This window comes from Bolinopsis microptera, chromosome 13 (assembly GCF_026151205.1).
Source record: "Bolinopsis microptera isolate Bmic1 chromosome 13, MBARI_Bmic_1.0, whole genome shotgun sequence".
Classification (NCBI taxonomy): Eukaryota; Metazoa; Ctenophora; class Tentaculata; order Lobata; family Bolinopsidae; genus Bolinopsis; species Bolinopsis microptera.
In genome coordinates, this window is record NC_087084.1 from 6,743,581 (window position 1) to 6,767,742 (window position 24,162).

The window sequence follows — 24,162 nt, forward strand, 5'->3', positions numbered from 1 at the left end:
TTCCCGCGATTTCAAAATATTGATAGGTTATTCACGCAGCTCAGAAGAAGTAGCCATAGTCTCACACTTGGTATGGAGCGTTATTATTGTTCAAAAAGAGCTCTAGCCTTTCAAACGTTGTATTTTATATTCAAGTTAAATTCTAATTGAGTATTATTTCAGATGACGGTTAGAACACTAGAAGTTCAAAACAAACGCCTGAAATCCCTGCGAACTAACCAGCCAGCAGCTGTGAAAGCCAAGGAGGTATTCCGACGACAATTCGTCAGAAACGATTCATTCGGCTCTCTGAGTGAAATGTCTGACACCGAAAGTAACGCTGATATAGACGACTCATGGTATGAGGATAACAAAGATATTGTTGTTGAACTGGAGAATGTCGGTTTGAAAACTCCGCGGAGTGTTAAAAAGGTGCTGAAACGGAGGACGTCCAAACTGGAGAAACCTGGGTGTGGGTGCAAGGGTAACTGTGGGTCCAAGCAGTGTGGGTGTGTTAAATTAGACGGACCGTGTGGGAACCTGTGTAAATGCAATGTGGAGAGATGTAAGAACCGGCCTGATAAAAAGGATCCTGATCTAGAGATATCCCTAGAGGTTCCGAGGATGAACCTAAACTCAATTATGGAGAGTGATGCTGAGTCGGAAAAGGAAAACATGACTGGGAATTTTAGCGAGGATTCAGATTTCGAGCTGTTAAAAAACAAACGAAAACCGTCCAAAGAGGGAAAAAGAAGTAGTAGTGAAAAAGAAGAAATAGGGAAAAAGAAGTTGAGAGTCAGCGAGAACAAGCGTTGATGAATGTATAGATATAACGTATACGATACAGACATTTGTTCTTACCAAATTCAAAGTAAGGATCTAAAAGAGGACCAAGAATGAAGACCTTGTGAGAAAACGTGAAAAGAATTGTGCTTCCTTCATCGAGAAGTATTTTTTTAATTGTGCCGAGCTGAGCAATTTGAAACTGAAACCTGAACGCCAATGTGATAGACAGGTATTTATGTTTTGAAGGGTAAAGTAACATTGTTGAGCAACTTCACGAGCCGTTGTCGGATACTAGTACCAACTTAGAACGTTTCAATTGTTAGACTGCTGCTACCACTACAATAGCCTGCATTATTTTGTACTGTAATAATTCCATAAGTTAATTCATAGGATATTAGATTAAGTTGCATATTTATTAGTTCGCTTTGTTATTCTTAAAATAAAATTATGATTGAATTAATATGATCGATCTTTATTCAATTTTAAATTTTCTATTGTGAATATAGTTAACACCCTAAGCAGCTGTCTTGGGGGAATGCTCATTTTTTGTTAGTGCTTTTTTAATGTTTGACACGAATTTGAGCATGTAAGAAAATTTTCGATTGATTGACAAATGACAGTGTTATGTTCCAGTAAAGTAGCTTCACTGCGTCAAAATTATTCATTGTCAAACGATCATTATATGTATATATGGTAATTTGTAATCAAAAATCAAATTATATTTGTAATATAAAATTCCTGGTACTAATTGAACCGATCTTTCTTCAGAACTTGTCTAAACACTATCAGCCCTAGTCTAACGATCTCACCCCCACCTTATTCTAACAAGTATCGTATTATACTAGCAATGGCAGCTACAGGGTTTGACGAAGCTCCGGTTTACTACAGCGATTCTCTGGGAGCTCCAATCAACGGTTAGTGTTAACAATCTGTTACGTGGTAACCGTTACCTGGTTACAGGTATCTGTTACCTGGGGACCCCCCTTAACAATCTGCAATTATTGGAATTTCCAACACCAGAATTTTGTCTATCCTTGAATATCATCGAATATAACGAAATTTCATTAATTTAATCAAATATGGATAGCTTTTGGATAAGCCCTTTTTATATCTTATTATTTTCAGGGGATGACGGGTTAAACTTGTTGAACATTCAGAGGTTATTCAAAGACTTTATACGGGAGTACCATGACGTGAACAATATTTATCATTACAGGTTAACAATAGATAACAACTAACAAGGCTGATAGTTCATCAGTTTATATAGGAGTGCTTTAATATTTGATGAAATTTATTCGGCTCTGTACTGATTCCATTCAACACCCATTTTGATGGTCGTGTATTAGTTAGAAAATGTCATGAATGTACGGAACATAATCGCGTCATGACGTCACAATGTTTTCTGTCACAGTTTTCTGTCACAAGTGTAACATCTCTGACACAAATCTAACTACTCCGTTACAAATTTAACTTCTCGGTCACTATTGTTACTTCTTTCTGTCACTTCTCATGACGTCACTTAATCTCTCCAGGGATGATTTGAAGAGGCAGTACATTCTGGGGAAGTACGAGTTAACAGTTTCCTTATCAGATCTCTCTAGCTTTAACGAGGTGTTGGCGGACAAGCTCATCAAATCTCCTACCACATATCTACCTCTGGTGAGACAATCCAACCTTATCTGACTTTATCCGACCTTATCTGACCTTTCCTGGCCTTATTATATAACTATATGATATGACTATATCCGACCTTATCTGACTTTATCCGACCTTATCTGACCTTTCCTGGCCTTATTATATGACTATATGATATGACTATATCCGACCTTATCTGACTTTATCCGACCTTATCTGACCTTTCCTGGCCTTATTATATGACTATATGATATGACTATATCCAACCTTATCTGACTTTATCCGACCTTATCTGACCTTTCCTGGCCTTATTATATGACTATATGATATGACTATATCCGACCTTATCTGACTTTATCCGACCTTATCTGACCTTTCCTGGCCTTATTATATGACTATATGATATGACTATATCCGACCTTATCTGACTTTATCCGACCTTATCTGACCTTTCCTGGCCTTATTATATGACTATATGATATGACTATATCCAACCTTATCTGACTTTATCCGACCTTATCTGACCTTTCCTGGCCTTATTATATAACTATATGATATGACTATATCCGACCTTATCTGACTTTATCCGACCTTATCTGACCTTTCCTGGCATTATTATATAACTATATGATATGACTATATCCGACCTTATTTGAACTCTTCTGACCGTATCTGACCATGGCTATCTGACCATATGACAGTCTGATGTTTGTAAGTTCGACATAGTGAACACTTTATTTGTTTAAAATTCCGCTTTTGTTTGTGCTACTTGTATCTTGGTTTGTCAAATTATTTTGGATTGTACTTTTCTGATTTTAGATTGGTTAATGGTTAAATATAGCTGTTATTGTATAAGAGCATTTTTAAGAGATCAAAAAAGGAAACAACGATTAGTCGAGCGAAGAAAATAAAACTTTTAATGCAATCACTATCCCTCCACTTCCTTGAATCCCTTGGAAGTGTTCCAATCTTTAATCTCTTCACAAAACCAAAGTATGTTCAAAAGTGTATTTTCTGCCACAACCTTTTCCGTTGGTGTTATCATCCCAACAACACTCCCTATGGATGTTATCATCCCAACAACACTCCCTATGGGTGTTATGGTCCAAAATAACACCTACCCTTAGTACCAGAATCCCAGATCTGTGTCTTCTCTCCACCCTTCTCCGAGTACAGCACCAGGTTGCTATCCTCCTGGGCCACTAGGGTAAACTTCCCTCCTCTCACATGTGTACCACTCTGCCACACTGCGTCCCCTGCAGTAGGTTCAGCGTGAGAAATTAATCTTACCCTGTCCTTAAACTTAAACTTGCCCCACCCCCTTCCTTGTGTTATTTTATCATTATTGACCAGCCCTAGTTTCTTACCTTTTGTGTCGTAGAGCACCAAGTCTCCATCTTTCTCAATCTTCAGTCCTGTATCTATCAGCTGATAGGGGATTTTAGTTATGTGCCCATAATGCAAAGTTATCCGTTTTCAGACAGCTTGGGCTGGTATTTAATCTAATAGTTAATTTTCTAGTCCTCAAATGGACACTTTTCCAGAAATAACTACTACGCGACTTACCGTACTGGAAGTATTAGAGGCCCAAACAGGCTTTCTTGCGCAGGGGCACCAACTTTTACAGTATACCACTAAATTACCATCAGTCTGCATAAACGCTCGGATCTTGCTCGACTGTGGAGTGTGGGCGAGTGTTAAGTTAATTTAACAAACATAAGTGCAAAAAATGGACAAGAATTTGCAAAAATGTACAAGAATGTACAAGAATGTACAAGAATTTACAAGAATGTACAAGAATTTACAAGAATTTACAAGAATTTACAAGAATTTACAAGAATTTACAAGAATTTACAAGAATGTACAAGCATGTACAAGAATGTACAAGAATTTACAAAAATTTACAAGAATGTACATGTACAAGAATGTACCAATAATAATAATGTACCATTATAACATCAAATCTTTAAAGCAGTTAGCTAACTGCACATGAGAATGAACCTACCTCGATAGTCTGGCCTGTTTCCAGCCACATGGCCCTTCCAGTATCCTGAACACACCTGTCAGTAGTACAAGTAGCAGGTTCCACATCATCATCCATCTCCTCGGACGGATCCACCTCTTCGGAAGCGTCTTCATTTCCATACCTTTGTTCCTCCGTGCTGTCCTCCCGTTCGTCTAGGTACTCTAGCCCATCCCCCAATGGTACAGAAAGTGATGCGCATATCATTATCAATACACTTAGCACGAGTAAGAGCTTCATATCGAGAGAAGATTCTAATTAAACACAGTAAACTATTGAGAGTGAACTATCTGGTTTGGAAAAAACAATGAGAGAAATAGTGCCACGTTAAACTTTGTTCTTACTGTTATTAAGGTTTGGTTTATAGTGGTCCCGAGCTGTTATGTGTAAACATTGTTCCTGCTGTTATTTAATATCGTTATTTAATATGGTAGACTTCTTATTGTCGCGTCTTTTGTTGTCGAAGTCTTTGAATTGTTGCTTGCCTTTCTGAGACACATTTGACGGTATATTTCTATTGACATTTGAATATAACATTATTTATGATATTATTGAAAGAGTTCACAATGTTTAATGGGTTAACACTTTACAATTGCGTGGCCACGAAGTCTCTAGATTTACTTTCTCCCGATAAAAGTTTTAAATAATCTGTTGACAAAGTTTCTAAGAAGGTTTGCTTTACAACCAGTCTGCGTCTTAACCCATTTAAATGATTTATGTAAAAGGAAGGGTGGGAATTGGGAAGCTTGAAAATCTATTTTTACGTTCAATGGAATGCTACTGATTTTAAATTTAGGGTACATAATGAATATTTCCTCTCTATAAAAGTTAAATAACTTTCAGTTCGAAACAGCTGCGAAGGAAGTTGCTGACGAACTAACACGACCTCGCCCGGAGGAAGAGGAAGAGGTACAAGATATGCACGTGTTACTGACCAGCCCCCAGTCCCCCGTCAATATACGGGATCTGAAGTCTGATCACATGTCCAGATTAGTCCGAGTACCTGGGATCATTATCAACGCTAGCGGTGTGCGAGCCAAGGCGACCAGGTAAACATTGATTTAGCGCAACCATTTCCTTGCACTCAGAAGATGTACTGTGTGTTACCTTTATTAAGTTATTAGCTCAGCATTCCGAAAAACACAGCATTCCAAAAATGTTAAAAAAATCGATCTTTAAAATTTCGGCTCCGGTTAAAAGTAGTCTGGTATTTGATTAAAGCGATCATTCGGTAGAATTTTGGTCTGACTAACAATGCCATAAGTCGTCTTTTAATGTTTAACTTGAATAATGAACTGATGATGATAAAATATAAAAAGTAAATAATTTCAATTAAACCTCTTTCAATATTTAAAAAATTATATAAAAACATTTCCTTAAAACGCATGCTGGTAAATTGTTCAACTAATTAAAGAAAAAATATCTAGTACCTATAAATATCAAATTCACAAAGTTGTCTTTTGTATGAAATCATCTTCTTTCCCCCCGATCCTTAACCCTGCTCCGGACAGTTATCCTCAACTGGATCCAGCATCTAGCAGTATTGAGACATCTCACATAGATCCAGCATCCACAAACATGACTTCCATCCTCTGTCTGCCCCAGCCAGGTCGGGTATACCCGGCTGTCACGGACATCTTGGTGTAGGGGGTGATGTTCTCCTTCGCTAGTGCCCTCCACAGACTAGTAAACTGTCTCTTATAATATTCAGGATCATCATGGGTTCCGCCAAACGCTCTATCGTAAATGATAGCATCAGTCCACATGGCTACATGGACAAGTGGATCCGTGGGGGCTGGCGGGTTTGCTTGGAAGGCAGAAGGAATGTAGAATGCCATCACCGCACCTTCTAGCTCATACTCCTCGTCTAAGATCCATTGGGTTATCACTGGAGCTGTCATGGCGATCTTAGCTCCCTGTTCATTAGCTCCACTAATGTATTTGAAGAGCCGCCAGAAAGCATTTTGGTAACCAGTGCGCATGTCAGAGGTATCGAAGGGAGTAACAATCCAGTTGGCACTTAACACTTTTCTCGCTTCAAATCCACAACCGGAGATGTTAAGCTTCTCTATGACAGGGCACTCGATCTCTGCACAGATCTGGTCGAGTGGTTTCGGCTTACTTTTACAATTACCTCTCTTCTTTCCAGATTTTCCATGGTACCCAGATTTACTATGGTATCCAGATTTACCATGGGGACCAGATTTACCATGATACTTAGAACTTCCATGATGCTTAGAACTAGAGCTTCCATGATGCCTAGAACTTCCGTGGTGACTAGACCGTCCAGAGCTTCCATGATGCCTAGAACTTCCGTGGTGACTAGAGCGTCCATGATGCCTTGAACCATGATATCCACTACTGCTACCATCAGCCTTGGGCTGGTCGACTACATCCTCTTCCTCCTTCTCCTCAACAACAACAGTATAATCCCCGGCCCACGCTTTCTTCATATCTGTCCAGTCGTCCTCCTTCAGTTCGTATTTCTTCCCGTCCTCCTTCAGTTCGTCCTCCTTCTCGTCCTCCTTCTTCCCGTAAACGTAGTCCTTTCGTCTCCAAGAGTGCCTGAATTCGTCACACTCGTCGTACCCTTTAGCTTCATCCCAGGAGAAGTACTCCTCCTCTTCTTGGGTCTCTAGCTCCTCACGGTCGCTTCTATCTTGCTGAAAATTGGGATTTATATCATTAAATTAGTTAGTAGTTAGTATTCTCTATCCTCAAGTGTGGTTCAGGTTCCAACTTCCAATGAACAACGAACCACTTTCCCCGAATTTTCAAGTTTTTTTACGTCTAAAATAATACCACTAGTTGTCAGTAGGTTGCGAAATTAGCTTCCCCCCTCCCAACAGTGACCCCCCTCCCAACAGTGACCCTCCCTCCCAACGGCCAACAGTGACCCCCCTCCCAACAGTGACCCCCTCCCGACAGTGACCCCCCCCTCTCAACAGTGACCCCCCTCTCAACAGTGACCCCCATCCCAACAGTGACCCTCACTCCCAACAGTGACCCCCTCCCAACAGTGACCCCTTTCCCTCCCAACAGTGACCCCCATCCCAACAGTGACCCTCACTCCCAACAGTGACCCCCTCCCAACAGTGACCCCCTCCCAACAGTGACCCCTTTCCCTCCCAACAGTGACCCCTCCCCCCCTCAACCATATGAGCGCACCTGTAAAAACACCTCAATCTCCACATCAGAGAATCCCTGTTCCCTCATCAGGATCTCCAGAGCCGACTCGTCCTGGCCTCCAAAATCAAATTCTTGGTCAAGCATTGAGAGGGCAATTGTCAGCAGCGCGCAGACTGCTAGTAATCGTAGCATCTTGCTGTGGTGGGGTTTTATTATTTAACTGAATGTAATTGAAGAAATTTTGTATACAGAGATTTTAAGTCGGGTGATCATAGCATAGCTTTGCTCGTATATACTATACTAGTGTAACCCGGCCTACGGCCGGGATTTCACTGCCGCAGTTAAAAAGGGTAGGAGTAATTACCCGCTGAGTCAAAATCCGCATTAGGTGACCCAATAGTTTCTAAAACAATAATCTCATAATCAGTTATTTCTTGTGGATATTTAAGTCATTATTAGCCATGAGGCACCACACTCCATGATCATAAGGTCTGAACACCGCGACCGAGTATTACACCTTATCACTCCCGTCTTGAACCGCTTTCTATTTTTATTTAAATCGTTATAGAAATTAACCCTTGTTAACTCCGCACCACATCCGCATATTATATTTGAAAACACGCATAACATTGTCGTATGAACTCTCTCTCTCTCATGCAGTCCAAACAGACCCCAAACACTAACAGTCCTCCTCCCCTAATAAGCTTATGGTATTACATTACAGCGAATATTCCGGGCTAATCCAATTATGACGCTACTTAAATGCAGCTATCACATATAATACAGTAATGAGAGAGAGAGAGAGAGCAAGCCCCGTAACTCTAGCTGTTCTGCTCAAGCAATTTTATGTAACATTTGTGGTACAAAACCATCAATTAAACCACTTACCCCCGGCCGATTTTAAAAAAAATTTCGTATGGGCTTCATCAGAGTTTTGTCGGCACTATACCGAAAAAACCAGTCCCGTAACTCTTACCGCTTTTTTTGTATAACCGACCGGAAATTACACACAGACAGACAGACACACACACACACACACATTCTGGTGTTATTAAGGTGATTATATTAGTTACCAGAAAGAAATTGTCTGTAGATTAAATTTCAAAGCGAAATTTTCGTATGGATGACTGACAAAAACTCGTACATTGTTTATGAGCGAAGAAAAACGTAAGATTCAGAAAATACCCGGATGCAAAGAAACTCTCAAAGATTTATCATAATATAACGTCAATTACATTTGCCTCATGACGTACTGTTAAAAAGGTTATCAGTTATCTGATCGCGCACAACAAATCTAATTTATTTATAGTTTATTATCAGGAGGGAAACCATGTTAATTAAGACGAAGGGGCTGTCAATTTGTGCCGCAGATTATTGAAGACTAACGGTTCACCATCAAATATTAATAAGGGTTAACAAGATTGTAACACTAATAACAAATACTGCAATCTTGAATTCTGGCTAGACTCCAGCAGCTTATTCTCCTATTATATTCCAAGAAATTTAGATAGGAACTTGAATTTTAGCCGAATGAAAAGACTTCATAGTTTATAGATCTTATTTGTGGAAATCATGGAATCATAAAGAAATGGTCGTGCAAAGGAAGACAATCCGGCTCAAACTAACCAATCAGAGCACAGTATTCACACCACGTGACACAAACTAACCAATCAGAGCACAGTATTCACACTTCGTGACACAATCATGAAGAACTGGTCGTGCAAAGGAAGACAAACCATCTCAAAGGAACTCAAATCAGAAGCTGAGTGCTGAAGTCTAGTTTGCCTCTAATATGGTGTTAATTATACCGGGATAACACTGGCCAGCATCTGATTTAATTACCTGGTTTTTGTAGATTAGGAGGTGCAGCGTGGGAAATTATAACGAGGTCTTAACTTTATTATAAAATTTAGATTATAATGGTGCCGAGTGCACTTGAAACCATGAAGTTCCTTTCTTAAGTGACCGTTCCGGACGACACTGAGTTTTCGGTGTGATTAGGAGGGAGATGGTGCACACTGCACTTCATTCAGTTTGTGGAATGTGGGTGTGGTAATTATTTGGAAATGGAAAACGCCCTGTTGGTCACACTGCATATACGAAATGAAACCACGCTCATTACATCTTAATAAGAACAAAAATCAAGTTGCAAATTCAAATTATAATGAAAATTATAAATTTTTAGTTTTATCCTTCAATCACATCATAGACAGTCTCACCACAATGTCCACGTGTCCCGCTCTCCCACACAGCGCGCGGGCCGCGCGCTGTGTGGGAGAGCGGGACACGTGGACATTGTTCGCGCCCATAGTTCGTGTTGATCACCAGATTACCGTTGTCCAGCACCACTAACATAGCTCCTCCCCGATGCTGGCTGTTAGAATTATAGATTGCCACACCTCTGTAGTCCAAAACAGCGAGATTCCCGTCTCTTTGCAACACCGCTCTGTTTACATGATTTACATATCTCCTCCGAGTAGCCGATTGCCACACAAGTGTCCGTGCATTTAACCACCAAGTTCCCATCAGTCTGTAGAACTAGCGTTACTCCCCGTTCCTCGAAGTGATGAGTTGTCCTGGTGTTAGACTCATTTTGATTGGCTAGTTTGTGTCACGTGCGGTGAATACTGTGCTCTAATTGGCTAATTGTCCTGGTGTTAGACTCACGTCCTCTAGCTCGCCCCCGTTATAGCAGGTGTCAGCTGTGCAACTCACTGAGTGTGTTGCTCCTAGGACGAGGAGAGCAGCCGATATAGCCAGTTGTATAGTCAGATCAGACATACCTGCTACTGAGATGATGGATAACATTTGGTAAGGAAAATAGATGAAATCAGAAATTTGGTAATTTATTTTAAATGCCGAAAATGGTGCTTGTACGTCATGTTCGCTAACTGCGTCTGCGTCATGAGTAATTTGTTATAAACCTACTCTTTTGTTTAACTGTATTAGTTAAGAGGGAGGGTGAGTACTGAGTAGTTTGTTATAAACCTACTCTTTTGTTTAACTGTACTAGTTAAGAGGGAGGGTGAGTACTGAGTAGTTTGTTATAAACCTACTCTTTTGTTTAACTGTATTAGTTAAGAGGGAGGGTGAGTACTGAGTAGTTTGTTATAAACCTACTCTTTTGTTTAACTGTATTAGTTAAGAGAGAGGGTGAGTACTGAGTAGTTTGTTATAAACCTACTCTTTTGTTTAACTGTATTAGTTAAGAGGGAGGGTGAGTACTGAGTAGTTTGTTATAAACCTACTCTTTTGTGTAACTGTATTAGTTAAGAGGGAGGGTGAGTACTGAGTAATTTGTTATAAAACTACTCTTTTGTGTAACTGTATTAGTTAAGAGGGAGGGTGAGTACTGAGTAATTTGTCATAAACCTACTCTTTAGTGTAGCTGTATTAGTTAAGAGGGAGGGTGAGTACTGAGTAGTTTGTTATAAGCCTACTCTTTTGTTTAACTGTATTAGTTAAGAGGGAGTGTGAGTACTGAGTAATTTGTTATAAACCTACTCTTTTGTTTAACTGTATTAGTTAAGAGGGAGGGTGAGTACTGAGTAGTTCGTTATAAACCTACTCTTTTGTTTAACTGTATTAGTTAAGAGGGAGGGTGAGTACTGAGTAGTTTGTTATAAACCTACTCTTTAGTGTAACTGTATTAGTTAAGAGGGAGGGTGAGTACTGAGTAATTTGTTATAAACCTACTCTTTTGTTTAACTGTATTAGTTAAGAGGGAGGGTGAGTACTGAGTAGTTTGTTATAAACCTACTCTTTTGTGTAACTGTATTAGTTAATAGGGAGGGTGAGTACTGAGTAATTTGTTATAAACCTACTCTTTTGTGTAACTGTATTAGTTAAGAGGGAGGGTGAGTACTGTGTAGTTTGTTATAAACCTACTCTTTTGTGTAACTGTATTAGTTAAGAGGGAGGGTGAGTACTGAGTAATTTGTTATAAACCTACTCTTTAGTGTAACTGTATTAGTTAAGAGGGAGGGTGAGTACTGAGTAGTTTGTTATTTAAAACCTACTCTTTTGTGTAACTGTGTTAGTTAAGAGGGAGGGTGAGTAGTTTGGTTTCAATTTCATGGACCACCAAGTTTGTAATAGTGCCAAGTCGATGAAAACGTCTCAAAACCTGGAGGTCCTTAATTTGTCCTGTAAAAACTCTGATAACAGTTCAGATGTGTGGAGAATTAGAGTTGCTTAAATTGATTTCCCTGATCAAAAATAAGATAACATGAACACTGGTTTAGCCCTGTAATACATTACTGTAGCATTGTTGCGGAATGGTCTCTGAACATGATTGCAGGATTGCTACTTCTACTCTGTAAGTGTATCTTCACATGATCACCCGCTTTACAAGATATTATCACACTGTACATCGCCCCTTTTTTACAAGCAGTTGGACGGAGAAAATTTCATGTACCGAAGAAGAAAATACACCATTTATGAGAAGTAGCTAAATATTCATAATTTTAATATCTTAGTTACAAATGTTAAAATATCTGACAATCTAAAATTTTGACTTGGAACTCTAAAAATTAGGTATTTAGAAATTTGTTTTTGAAAAAATCTATAATTTTATAAAGTGTTTATTATCCATGCACTACCAGACTAATATTGTCCTCGAACTGACTCCTTCATAATGTGTATATCACCTCCACATTGAGAGATCTCACATAGATCCAGCATCCACCAGCATGACTTCCTTCCTCTGTCTGCCCCAGCCAGGTCGGGTAAACCCAGCTGTTATCGACATCTGGCTGTAAGGTGTAATGTCCTCCTTCGCTAGTGCTTTGTACAGCATCTTGAATTGCTTCACGTAAAACTCCTCATCTTCACGGTTTCCTCCAAATGCTCTATCGTAAGTGATAGCATCATCCCACCTCTCTACCCTGACAAGTGGATCTGAGGGGGCTGGTGGGTTTGCTTGGAAGGCAGATGGGATATAGAATGCCATCTCTGCACCCACAAGTTCATACTCCTCATCCATGTACCATTTAGTGATGACCGGCACTGTCATAGCGATCTTAGCTCCCTGGTCATTAGCTCCACTGATGTACTTGAAGAGCCTCCAGAATGCTGATTGATCACCCTTTTTCATGTCAGAAACGTCGAGCTTGGTAACGGTCCAGTTTGCAGCGAGGATTTTCCTTGCTTCAAATCCACATCCAGACACAGCAACCTCTTCAAAGGGAGGACACTCATTGTCTTCGCAAACCTCAGCAAGTGATTTAGGTTTAGGGCAACTTTTACCCTTCTTCTTGTTCCCACCAAACTTGTACTGGTCAACTTCATATTCATCATCTTTGTCTTCTTCGTCTTCCATTTCATTGTTAGCAGCCCATTCTTTCTTCTTGTCCGCCCAGTCCTCCTTTCCGGCTTTCTTCCACCACATAAACTCTTCACACTCGTCGTACCCTTTAGCTTCATCCCAGGTTATGTCATCTTCGTCTTCCGCTTCTTCTTGTTCTAATTTCACTTTTGCTTCTCTCTCGTTCTGAAAATTTAAAAATCGTGTTAAATTCATTAAATTGATTTTTAATGCAGTTCATCATAGAGTCATAGGCACAGGCGTCCTGATGTCAGTGAACCGTTACAAATTACCCCAAATGTATAGCTATGCTTTGAAAACGGCAAGTACACTAAACAATAAGTGAATAAGCATCTCTGTGAATTCCACCCAATACTCATCCGACAAACACTCATTGCTTATCCAATCACATGAGCTAATCCCTGAGCAAATCCAATCACCATACCTGAGCGAATCCCTCGATATCCTCTTCGGAGAAACCCTGCTCTTTCAGAATGTTCTGCCAATCAAAGTCTGAGTCCACCGCTTTAGAAAGGGCTACAGTCAGCAGTGTGCATACTGCTAATAACCTTAACATAACTGCTGGAATTGATTGTCAAATATCATCTTTAAATGACTATAATGATATAAATTAGCAAATTAGGTTGTATCGATTAAATAGCTTTTCAAAACTTAATAACTATAAGTAACAAATATGTTTTATATTTACAAGTAACTACAAGGATGTGTTATATTTACAAGTAACAACTACAAGGATGTGTTGTTTACAAGACGTAACAAGAATGTGTTATATTTACTAAAGGACTAGGACTTTAGCACAAAACAGATCTTAAAATTTAGAAAATGAAACTACTATCCTGTGCACAATAAAAGAAAAGAAGGAGATAAGGACGAAATAATTGCATCAGTTAAAGCCACCACGTACAGTGAATCTTATCACGTGACAATATTTTATCAGTTAATTGAGGTCACGTTTAACAAATCTAATTACATAACCAAAGAGGTTAGCAATTTGTAGGCAAGAGAGATTTGTATGGTAGAATAATTTTAGCGCATGTTGTGGCAGCAATGTTGTGGCATTATGCCAGAATACTGTAACCACTTCTGGTAAAATTTGGTGGATCGCATCAAGAGTCTACAAACTGAAACTCATTCAGCTGATTATAATGCCGAGAATGAAGAAATACTGAACAACTGTGGTGTAAAATCCTCAGTCACGTCGCCTACATATGTTGCGAACCAAACGCAGTGTGAGGAAAGATGTTGGTGAAATTTGATCAGCTGGGTAAAGGATAACTATTTTGGAGTTGCAGCAGGTTTCTGCTTAAATACGATCCAGAACTCACCTTCTAAGGGGCACTCTATATCTTCCAAACCAATAGTGATTTGAGTTTAGGGCAAGTCACTTGTTTGAGTCTGCTTCTTGGTTTTCACAGAACTTGTCAAGTCAACTTCATATTTTCATATTGTTTTCGTTTCATTCAATTGTTAGAACTCATACTTGGCTTGTGTCTGTGTCTAGCCCATGTCTATATTAAAGCTTTCTCTTACACACGTGGGAAAATACTGCAAATCTAAGTACTTTAGCTTCTCCAGGTATGCATCTATACGCTTCGGCTTCATTGTTCTATTCACTTGTTCTCGCAAAAGAAAAATCGTGTTAGAGACGTCATTAAATGATTTTTATCATTTAACACGCGTCTGATCAATAGTTCAGATTTCCCAATTTAGTATCTTGAACCCTTACACTAGCATAAGTGATTCCCACCCATCTCATCCACCCCTCATTCATTCTATCCATGAGATCTGGATTTATACCAATCCTAGCATGAGGGTCTCATATTCTCGGGACCTAAGTCATTATAATGTTTTGAGCAAGCAGATTTGTCCATCGCTTTACTGAGCTCAGCAAGGGCATAACGCTATAACCTACAATAAGTGGAATTCAGATTGCAGATACTATCATCTTAATTTAATGAATAATTAGCAAATTTTTGATTTTTTTTGTACTCGACGTTACGATGTAAAGCTTTTCAAGACTTGACATTCCTATAAAAATAGTTATTGATAATCATAACTACGCGATATTTCTTTACAGTAAGATACAGGACTTATGTAATTAATCTCACATCAACTCAAAATTGTCTAATTTACTGAAGTGACTTAAGCGCATAAAAGCACGTTTAAAAGTTTTTAGAACATTAAACCCTCATCGTCACAATAAGTAATCAAATAGAGATAAGGACGATATGTTCCAGACAATTAAGCGAGTCCACGGTAAATGCACTAGCGTGGAAGAATTGAACAGTGGACGATATTTATCAAGTAACTTGAGGTCACCGTTTAGACCAAACCTAATTCTAACCAAAGAGGTAGCACATTCTGAGGCAAAGGAAATTTCATGGTAGAATTTTCATGCGCCATTGATGGCACGCTATGTTTTGGAATTAGCCAGAATACTGAACCACTTCTGGTAAAATTTGGTGGATCGTCACTAGAGTCTCAAACTGCAAACTCATTCAGTGATTTAATGCGAGAATGAAGAAATACTTTAACAACTGTGAGAGTGTAACATCCTCAGCACGTGGCCCTACATATGTGCATCCAAACTGCGTGTGAGAAAGATGTTGGTAAACTTGATCAGCTGGTAAAGGTAAACTTAAATTTGTCATCTTTCGAGAAGTACGATCAGTTTCTATGGTTGGAACTCTTATGCCATATGTTGAGGTCAGTGCCTGTGGCTTGGTTTCTACAGAATTTTCAGTTCAGTGACATAAATGCCTATGTATGAGAAGTTGTTATTCAATTTTAAACTTTACTATGGCTGGTGCTGCATGTCTAGCCATGTCATATTAAGTTTCATCTTAAACGTAGGGGAAAATAAATATGTATGCTCCAGAGACTTACTGACCTTGCTCGGATTTATCATCTGTCTCCCAAGATACACAACGAATATGGCTGTTTGTTGACGGTCATTGAGCAGTTCAATTTACTCCTGATAATGGTGTGTGCAGTTTGACCCTATTTAGTGCCCCCCCCACCCCCCCCCCCCCTTTTTGATTTGTATAACTTTGGGGGTCCTGTTTGCGCGACGCAGGAATTATATTCTTTGGCACGTGAAATGTCATTTCTTTATACTGACCTAAGAGGCCATAAACAGCATTGACCAAACAGCAAAAGTTTCAAAAGTATATCTATCACTTTAAAAAGTTGAAGTCGTGGTGTCAGTAAAATGGTAACAGATATATTATATATATAATATATGTCGTCTCGCTTTATTATTATACATAGTAAGATAATTGGCAATTTTCTTAGGACGTTTTCTCTAATTTCTGTGATCCTATGTTGTTTTGCCATCTTTAGTCAATGTTTGGCCTCATTTTCAAATCCAACCAGCTCTTAACCTTATTCTAGAATGAAGAATGTGACAAGAGCTGATAAATGTGACATATTATTATTGACTCCCTGATTTTCCTGATATTCTCACTTATTTTACACCCTAGGCCCACCTCATTTTCCATCCACACTTATCTCTCTTCGACAAGAATTTCGGAGGGAATTTTTGTTTGCTTTTTTGATGACAATTTAATAAAACAACTCTTAATGTACGTATCGAAAAATTCGAGATCGAAACTTTTGACTTTGAGGATATAACAATTATATTGATATTGATGACCGTTCGCATAATTACATGATCACATAATCACATAATCACATAATCACATAATTACATAATCACATAATGGCAGCATTTTAAACTTTCTGTCCATTTTAAACCACATCCCCTTCTTGTTATAAACAATCAGCATCGGACGGCTCCCGCCCCCAATTTTTGTACTAACTTATGAAGCAATAAATATCAGAACAAATATTGCCATAATTTTGGTTCGGTTACTCCAGTAACGGTTGGCACCCTCATCATTTCTGACGATGAGGGTGCCAATTTTTACTGGCGTTTACTGATTCAGTAATATGTGAACGATCCCTTTTAAAATAAAACAAGACTACATAATTACATTGGTCACTGTATTAGTCGTAGTATTTTCTCTAATGTCTATTGTTCTCCTGACTCCTCCCTTCCAAATCCTGTCTCCAGAGCTCTCACATGGATCCAGCATCCACCAGCATCATCTCCCTTCTCTGTCTGCCCCAGCCAGGTCGGGTGTATCCGGCTGTCAGGGACATCTTGGTGTACGGGGTGATGTTTTCGTTAGTTAGTGCTTTGTAGAGCTTCTTAAACTCCTTCTTATCAGAGTTGAAAAATACGTGAGATAATTTTTAAAATACGCCGTATTTAACGTTTTTTTGCTTAGAAATAAAATACGTCAAAAATACGTTAAAATACGTTTGCCTATTTTTTTCGTAATTGCATTCAAAAACTTAATAAGTTATGTCTTTCGTTCGCAATTTTTTCAGACACATCGTCATTACGGTTCAATTTCATTTATTTTGTTCCCTTGAACGGGATTGGAATTTACTTTTGGAATTGAACGCAGAAAAATATTCATATTTGTGTAGAATATCGTCCGTAAAAAAGTTTCAATAAATACACAATTAAGAACACAATTACTCAGATGAATCGTAATCATCATTGAAATCACATTTCTCCATGTTTTGGATAAGTCGAAGGTTGGCATTAATGCCTACTAGCTTTATGGCCTTATCCGTTGCTAGTCTATTTCTGCGTTTATCAACAATATATTCCCAAGAGGACCAGTTAGTTTCACAGGCAGAAGCACTACAGACGAGGCTCAGAATTTTCTTCGCCATTATTTGAAGCTCTGGCGTTGCTGCACCGAACGAATCCCACCACGTACAAGGATCTAGCTTTGTAGCTCCGTCAATGGCAGATTGCCGGCCAAAAAGACCGTCTCTCCTTCTATAGCGTGCTAGCTGCCGTAGAATCTCCATTTCCTGAAAACCCCATACTGTGCACATGTTCAGGAAGTCACCCATGACATCTTCGTTTGACGTCTGTTCGTACAGTTTTGGAAAGAAACTTTGGGTTCAAAACGAACCCCGCACTGTGCAGGGGTATGTGCAACTCAGACCATGCATTCGAGAAGAAGCTCATCACATCTTGTTTGTGGCTTGGTCTAAGAGTTGAACTAAACTTCTCTTGCAACTGAAATAGCAAATAGTACAGTTCTCCCATTATGGCGCAGGTCCTCTTTCCATCGGTTAAACGCAGCACCTCGATGAGAGGCTCAAAAATATTATTGAGCTATTCTAAATCGTCCCAGAATCTAGTAGAGTCAATATTCTTTTTAACCTCTGCATAAGTAGATGCGTGTTTCTTCCCGTTTCCTCCTATCCACTGTTTCAGTATCCTGTTTCCAAGTAAGTCTTCGAGGGGTTCTTTTACAGCTACGACCCTATCAGTCATGATAAAGTTAGTAGCGAAGCGAGTTTCACCGGGCTTTAGCAACATGAGTTCAGAATGGGACTTAAAGAGGCCCAGGACAAAATCGTGGTTATTCACGAATTGCACGATACTCGTGCACTTTTTGAATAAGTTAGAGAAGAATGGAATTTTCTCGAAATCTTCGACGAAAAGATCAAGCAAATGGGTAGCACGTGCACAGTTCCCTTAAATCATACGCGAGGTGATAAACTACAGAGCTACGCGAGTTTTAATCAAACTTTTAACTTGTATAATTAGAAATAGTACTTATTATTTCATTGGAGCTCTTAATGCTACAAAATCACTTGTAACGTATTTTAACGAATTTTATTCAGCGAAAATAAAATACGCCGTATTTAACGTTTTTTTGATATTTTATAAAATACGTTAAATACGTATTTTTCAACTCTGCTTCTTATAGATCTCGGGGTTCTTGCTGTTGCCCCCGTAGGCTCGATCGTAAGTGATGGCATCGTCCCAACTTTCTACTCTTACTTGGTCATCTGTGGGAGCTGGTGGGTTTGCTTGGAAGGCAGATGGGATGTAGATTTTATCAGTTAATTGAGGTCACGTTTAACAAATCTAATTACATAACCAAAGAGGTTAGCAATTTGTAGGCAAGAGAGATTTGTATGGTAGAATAATTTTAGCGCATGTTGTGGCAGCAATGTTGTGGCATTATGCCAGAATACTGTAACCACTTCTGGTAAAATTTGGTGGATCGCATCAAGAGTCTACAAACTGAAACTCATTCAGCTGATTATAATGCCGAGAATGAAGAAATACTGAACAACTGTGGTGTAAAATCCTCAGTCACGTGGCCTACATATGTTGCGAACCAAACGTCGTGTGAGGAAAGATGTTGGTGAAATTTGATCAGCTGGGTAAAGGAAACTTAATTAGTCACGTTCAGAAGTGACGATCAGTTCTATGGTGGCACTCTATATTGCCATATGTTGAGCAGTGGGCAAGTCACCATGTGGTGGCTTGGTTTTACGAGAATTTTCAAGTTCAGGATGTACATATGTTTTGTATGAGAAGTTGTTAATTCAATTTTAAACTTATACTATTGGCTGTGTGTCTGCTGTCTAGACCATGTCTATATTAAAGTTTCATCTTACAACGGTAGGGGAAGAATATGATAAAATAAGTATAGCTCCAGACGACTATAACTACGAGCTTCATTTATTCATCTAGTTCAAGATTCAAGAATCATGCTGTTATGTGGACGGTCATTAAACATGATGTCAATTTACTCTCTGATAATGGTGTGCTGCAGATTATGACCCTTACTCTTAGTGTCCCCCCCCCCCCCCCCCTTTTTGATTTTGACACCACCTGGCATGGGGGTCCATTTTTCGGGACCTAAATTATATATTCTTTGGCCCAATTTGTATTTCTTTATACTGACCAAAAGGCCATAACAGCATTAGACCCAGCCAATAAAGTTTCAAAAGTATATCTATCACTTTAAAAAGTTGAAGTCGTGGTGTCAGTAAAATGGTAACAGATATATTATATATATAATATATGTCGTCTCGCTTTATTATTATACATAGTAAGATAATTGGCAATTTTCTTAGGACGTTTTTTTTCTAATTTCTGTGATCCTATGTTGTTTTGTCATCTTTAGTCAATGTTTGGCCTCATTTTCAAATCCAACCAGCTCTTAACCTTATTCTAGAATGAAGAATGTGACAAGAGCTGATAAATGTGACATATTATTATTGACTCCCTGATTTTCCTGATATTCTCACTTATTTTACACCCTAGGCCCACCTCATTTTCCATCCACACTTATCTCTCTTCGACAAGAATTTCGGAGGGAATTTTTGTTTGCTTTTTTGATGACAATTTAATAAAACAACTCTTAATGTATCGAAAAATTCGAGATCGAAACTTTTGACTTTGAGGATATAACAATTATATTGATATGATAGATTAAATATTATGTCTGTATTTTACATCTGTACGGGACCGTTCACATAATTACATGATCACATAATCACATAATCACATAATCACATAATTACATAATCACATAATGGCAGCATTTTAAACTTTCTGTCCATTTTAAACCACATCCCCTTCTTGTTATAAACAATCAGCATCGGACGGCTCCCGCCCCCAATTTTTGTACTAACTTATGAAGCAATAAATATCAGAACAAATATTGCCATAATTTTGGTTCGGTTACTCCAGTAACGGTTGGCACCCTCATCATTTCTGACGATGAGGGTGCCAATTTTTACTGGCGTTTACTGATTCAGTAATATGTGAACGATCCCTTTTAAAATAAAACAAGACTACATAATTACATTGGTCACTGTATTAGTCGTAGTATTTTCTCTAATGTCTATTGTTCTCCTGACTCCTCCCTTCCAAATCCTGTCTCCAGAGCTCTCACATGGATCCAGCATCCACCAGCATCATCTCCCTTCTCTGTCTGCCCCAGCCAGGTCGGGTGTATCCGGCTGTCAGGGACATCTTGGTGTACGGGGTGATGTTTTCGTTAGTTAGTGCTTTGTACAGCTTCTTAAACTCCTTCTTATAGATCTCAGGGTTCTTGCTGTTGCCTCCGTATGCTCGGTCGTAAGTGATGGCATCGTCCCAACTTTCTACTCTTACTTGGTCATCCGTGGGGGCTGGTGGGTTTGCTTGGAAGGCAGATGGGATGTAGAATGCCATCTCTGCACCCACAACTTCATAGTCGTCATCCATGTACCATTTAGTGATGACCGGCACTGTCATAGCGATCTTAGCCCCCTGGTCATTTGCTCCACTGATGTACTTGAAGAGCCTCCAGAAGGCGTCTTTACGACCTGTTCTCATGTCAGAGGTGATATCAAGAGAAGTAACGGTCCAGTTAGCACTCAGCACTTTCCGCGCCTCAAACCCACAGCCGGACACGTCCACCTTCTCGATGGGCGGGCACTCGTACTTAGCACATATCTCCTTGAGAGGCTTGGGTTTGGGGCACCCAGGACCGCTCTGTTCGGCTTGTCCGTGATCAAATCTGTACTGCTCAGCCTGGTAGCTGTCCAGGTCATCTCCGTCTACTTGGTTGCTGCAGTCCGTCCATTCTTCACATTCCTCGTATCCAGCACCCTGGAAATTAGAAAGTGAGGGGATTCCAGCTGAATATTTTACAGTATTGCACCCTGGAAATTGGAAAGTGAGGGGATTCCAGCTGAATATTTTACAGTATTGCACCCTGGAAATTGGAAAGTGAGGGGATTCCAGCTGAATATTTTACAGTATTGCACCCTGGAAATTGGAAAGTGAGGGGATTCCAGCTGAATATTTTACAGTATTGCACCCTGGAAATTAGAAAGTGAGGGGATTCCAGCTGAATATTTTACAGTATTGCACCCTGGAAATTGGAAAGTGAGGGGATTCCAGCTGAATATTTTACAGTATTGCACCCTGGAAATTAGAAAGTGAGGGGATTCCAGCTGAATATTTTACAGTATTGCACCCTGGAAATTGGAAAGTGAGGGGATTCCAGCTGAATATTTTACAGTATTGCACCCTGGAAATTGGAAAGTGAGGGGATTCCAGCTGAATATTTTACAGTATTGCACCCTGGAAATTGGAAAGTGAGGGGATTCCAGCTGAATATTTTACAATATTGCACCCTGGAAATTGGAAAGTGAGGGGATTCCAGCTGAATATTTTACAGTATTGCACCCTGGAAATTGGAAAGTGAGGGGATTCCAGCTGAATATTTTACAGTATTGCACCCTGGAAATTGGAAAGTGAGGGGATTCCAGCTGAATATTTTACAGTATTGCACCCTGGAAATTGGAAAGTGAGGGGATTCCAGCTGAATATTTTACAGTATTGCACCCTGGAAATTGGAAAGTGAGGGGATTCCAGCTGAATATTTTACAGTATTGCACCCTGGAAATTGGAAAGTGAGGGGATTCCAGCTGAATATTTTACAGTATTGCACCCTGGAAATTGGAAAGTGAGGGGATTCCAGCTGAATATTTTACAGTATTGCACCCTGGAAATTGGAAAGTGAGGGAATTCAGCTGAATATTTTACAGTATTGCACCCTGGAAATTGGAAAGTGAGGGAATTCCAGCTGAATATTTTACAGTATTGCACCCTGGAAATTGGAAAGTGAGGGGATTCCAGCTGAATATTTTACAGTATTGCACCCTGGAAATTGGAAAGTGAGGGAATTCAGCTGAATATTTTACAGTATTGCACCCTGGAAATTGGAAAGTGAGGGAATTCCAGCTGAATATTTTACAGTATTGCACCCTGGAAATTGGAAAGTGAGGGGATTCCAGCTGAATATTTTACAGTATTGCACCCTGGAAATTGGAAAGTGAGGGGATTCCAGCTGAATATTTTACAGTATTGCACCCTGGAAATTGGAAAGTGAGGGGATTCCAGCTGAATATTTTACAGTATTGCACCCTGGAAATTGGAAAGTGAGGGGATTCCAGCTGAATATTTTACAGTATTGCACCCTGGAAATTGGAAAGTGAGGGGATTCCAGCTGAATATTTTACAGTATTGCACCCTGGAAATTGGAAAGTGAGGGGATTCCAGCTGAATATTTTACAGTATTGCACCCTGGAAATTGGAAAGTGAGGGGATTCCAGCTGAATATTTTACAGTATTGCACCCTGGAAATTGGAAAGTGAGGGGATTCCAGCTGAATATTTTACAGTATTGCACCCTGGAAATTGGAAAGTGAGGGGATTCCAGCTGAATATTTTACAGTATTGCACCCTGGAAATTGGAAAGTGAGGGAATTCCAGCTGAATATTTTACAGTATTGCACCCTGGAAATTGGAAAGTAAGGGAATTCCAGCTGAATATTTTACAGTATTGCACCCTGGAAATTAGAAAGTTAGGGGATTCCAGCTGAATATTTTACAGTATTGCACCCTGGAAATTAGAAAGTGAGGGAATTCCAGCTGAATATTTTACAATATTGCACCCTGGAAATTAGAAAGTGAGGGGATTCCAGCTGAATATTTTACAGTATTGCACCCTGGAAATTGGAAAGTGAGGGAATTCCAGCTGAATATTTTACAGTATTGCACCCTGGAAATTGGAAAGTGAGGGGATTCCAGCTGAATATTTTACAATATTGCACCCTGGAAATTGGAAAGTGAGGGGATTCCAGCTGAATATTTTACAATATTGCACCCTGGAAATTAGAAAGTGAGGGGATTCCAGCTGAATATTTTACAGTATTGCACCCTGGAAATTAGAAAGTGAGGGGATTCCAGCTGAATATTTTACAGTATTGCACCCTGGAAATTGGAAAGTGAGGGGATTCCAGCTGAATATTTTACAGTATTGCACCCTGGAAATTAGAAAGTGAGGGAATTCCAGCTGAATATTTTACAGTATTGCACCCTGGAAATTGGAAAGTGAGGGGATTCCAGCTGAATATTTTACAGTAGAGCACTTGCTTGGTGTGTCATCAAATATCTGGTTTGTAAACTACTGTACTTACCACTTGTTGACAAATTATCTTACCTGTGCAAACGAGTCAACATCCTCCACCGCCTTGGAGAGTACCAGGGTAAGCAGTGTACAGACTGCCACTAATCTCAACATAGCTGAGCTGTAATTTAGTATCAGATAATATAAATTATACATAGATGAAGTTGTCGAATAAAGTTGAAAACAAATGCATCAGTAAATTTTGCTCTTCAAATCGTATTATGTCTATTTTATATCATAACATGTATATTGTATATTGTATATATATACATAATATCATATATGCTATTCAGGATTGTGAGCAGATGAAAACGAGAAAACGAGAAAGAGTTTAACTGAAAGCGACTCGTAAAATAAAAATGAAAATGTCTGAACCCCAGCCACATTAACACTGATTATATCCAGTGGCATCCAACACGGTTTCCT

The 24,162-nt window shown here is 39.3% G+C and overlaps 5 protein-coding genes across 5 annotated transcripts in view; 2 read left to right on the forward strand and 3 right to left on the reverse strand.

The window, feature by feature from the left end:
• Positions 1-1,398, forward strand: part of LOC134824943 (chromosome-associated kinesin KIF4A-like) — a 92,297-nt gene extending 90,899 nt beyond the window's left edge. The window contains exon 21 of the mRNA XM_063836960.1: positions 163-1,398. Within this exon, the coding sequence (XP_063693030.1) occupies positions 163-795 (633 nt within the window). The 3' untranslated portion in view covers positions 796-1,398. The remainder of the gene's footprint in view (positions 1-162) is intronic.
• LOC134824953 (uncharacterized) overlaps positions 1-4,773 on the reverse strand; it is a 79,500-nt gene extending 74,727 nt beyond the window's left edge. The window contains exons 1-4 of the mRNA XM_063836980.1: positions 4,406-4,773; positions 3,967-4,077; positions 3,768-3,828; positions 3,315-3,656 (exon numbers count right to left, since the gene is read on the reverse strand). Of these exons, the coding sequence (XP_063693050.1) occupies positions 3,499-3,656; positions 3,768-3,828; positions 3,967-4,077; positions 4,406-4,663 (588 nt within the window). The 5' untranslated portion in view covers positions 4,664-4,773 and the 3' untranslated portion in view covers positions 3,315-3,498. The remainder of the gene's footprint in view (positions 1-3,314; positions 3,657-3,767; positions 3,829-3,966; positions 4,078-4,405) is intronic.
• LOC134824947 (DNA replication licensing factor mcm5-A-like) overlaps positions 1,613-24,162 on the forward strand; it is a 50,458-nt gene continuing 27,908 nt past the window's right edge. Inside the window, exons 1-4 of the mRNA XM_063836963.1 lie at positions 1,613-1,679; positions 1,891-1,981; positions 2,298-2,424; positions 5,267-5,472. Of these exons, the coding sequence (XP_063693033.1) occupies positions 1,613-1,679; positions 1,891-1,981; positions 2,298-2,424; positions 5,267-5,472 (491 nt within the window). The remainder of the gene's footprint in view (positions 1,680-1,890; positions 1,982-2,297; positions 2,425-5,266; positions 5,473-24,162) is intronic.
• On the reverse strand, positions 5,693-7,746 carry LOC134824952 (uncharacterized). The gene is made up of 2 exons (XM_063836979.1): positions 7,592-7,746; positions 5,693-7,086 (listed from the first exon to the last, which is right to left on the reverse strand). Exons 1-2 carry the CDS (start codon positions 7,742-7,744, stop codon positions 5,977-5,979), a joined length of 1,263 nt encoding a protein of 420 aa, XP_063693049.1. The 5' UTR covers positions 7,745-7,746; the 3' UTR covers positions 5,693-5,976.
• On the reverse strand, positions 11,989-23,874 carry LOC134825378 (uncharacterized). Its single transcript, XM_063837556.1, has 4 exons — positions 23,770-23,874; positions 20,669-21,369; positions 13,303-13,453; positions 11,989-13,043 (listed from the first exon to the last, which is right to left on the reverse strand). The coding sequence occupies exons 1-4, from the start codon at positions 23,848-23,850 to the stop codon at positions 12,219-12,221; spliced, it is 1,758 nt and encodes a 585-aa protein (XP_063693626.1). The 5' UTR covers positions 23,851-23,874; the 3' UTR covers positions 11,989-12,218.

Bases quoted from the DNA above. Each gene is read 5' to 3' on its own strand.
- LOC134824952 (XM_063836979.1), bottom strand. From the start codon at position 7,744: ATGCTACGATTACTAGCAGTCTGCGCGCTGCTGACAATTGCCCTCTCA. The intron at 7,087-7,591 runs GTGCGCTCATAT...CCCAATTTTCAG, and splicing joins AGATTGAGGTGTTTTTACAG to CAAGATAGAAGCGACCGTGA.
- LOC134825378 (XM_063837556.1), bottom strand. From the start codon at position 23,850: ATGTTGAGATTAGTGGCAGTCTGTACACTGCTTACCCTGGTACTCTCC. The intron at 21,370-23,769 runs GTAAGATAATTT...TCTAATTTCCAG, and splicing joins ATGTTGACTCGTTTGCACAG to GGTGCTGGATACGAGGAATG. The intron at 13,454-20,668 runs GTGAGAGCTCTG...AGATGATATTTG, and splicing joins CTGGTGGATGCTGGATCCAT to ACAATCAATTCCAGCAGTTA.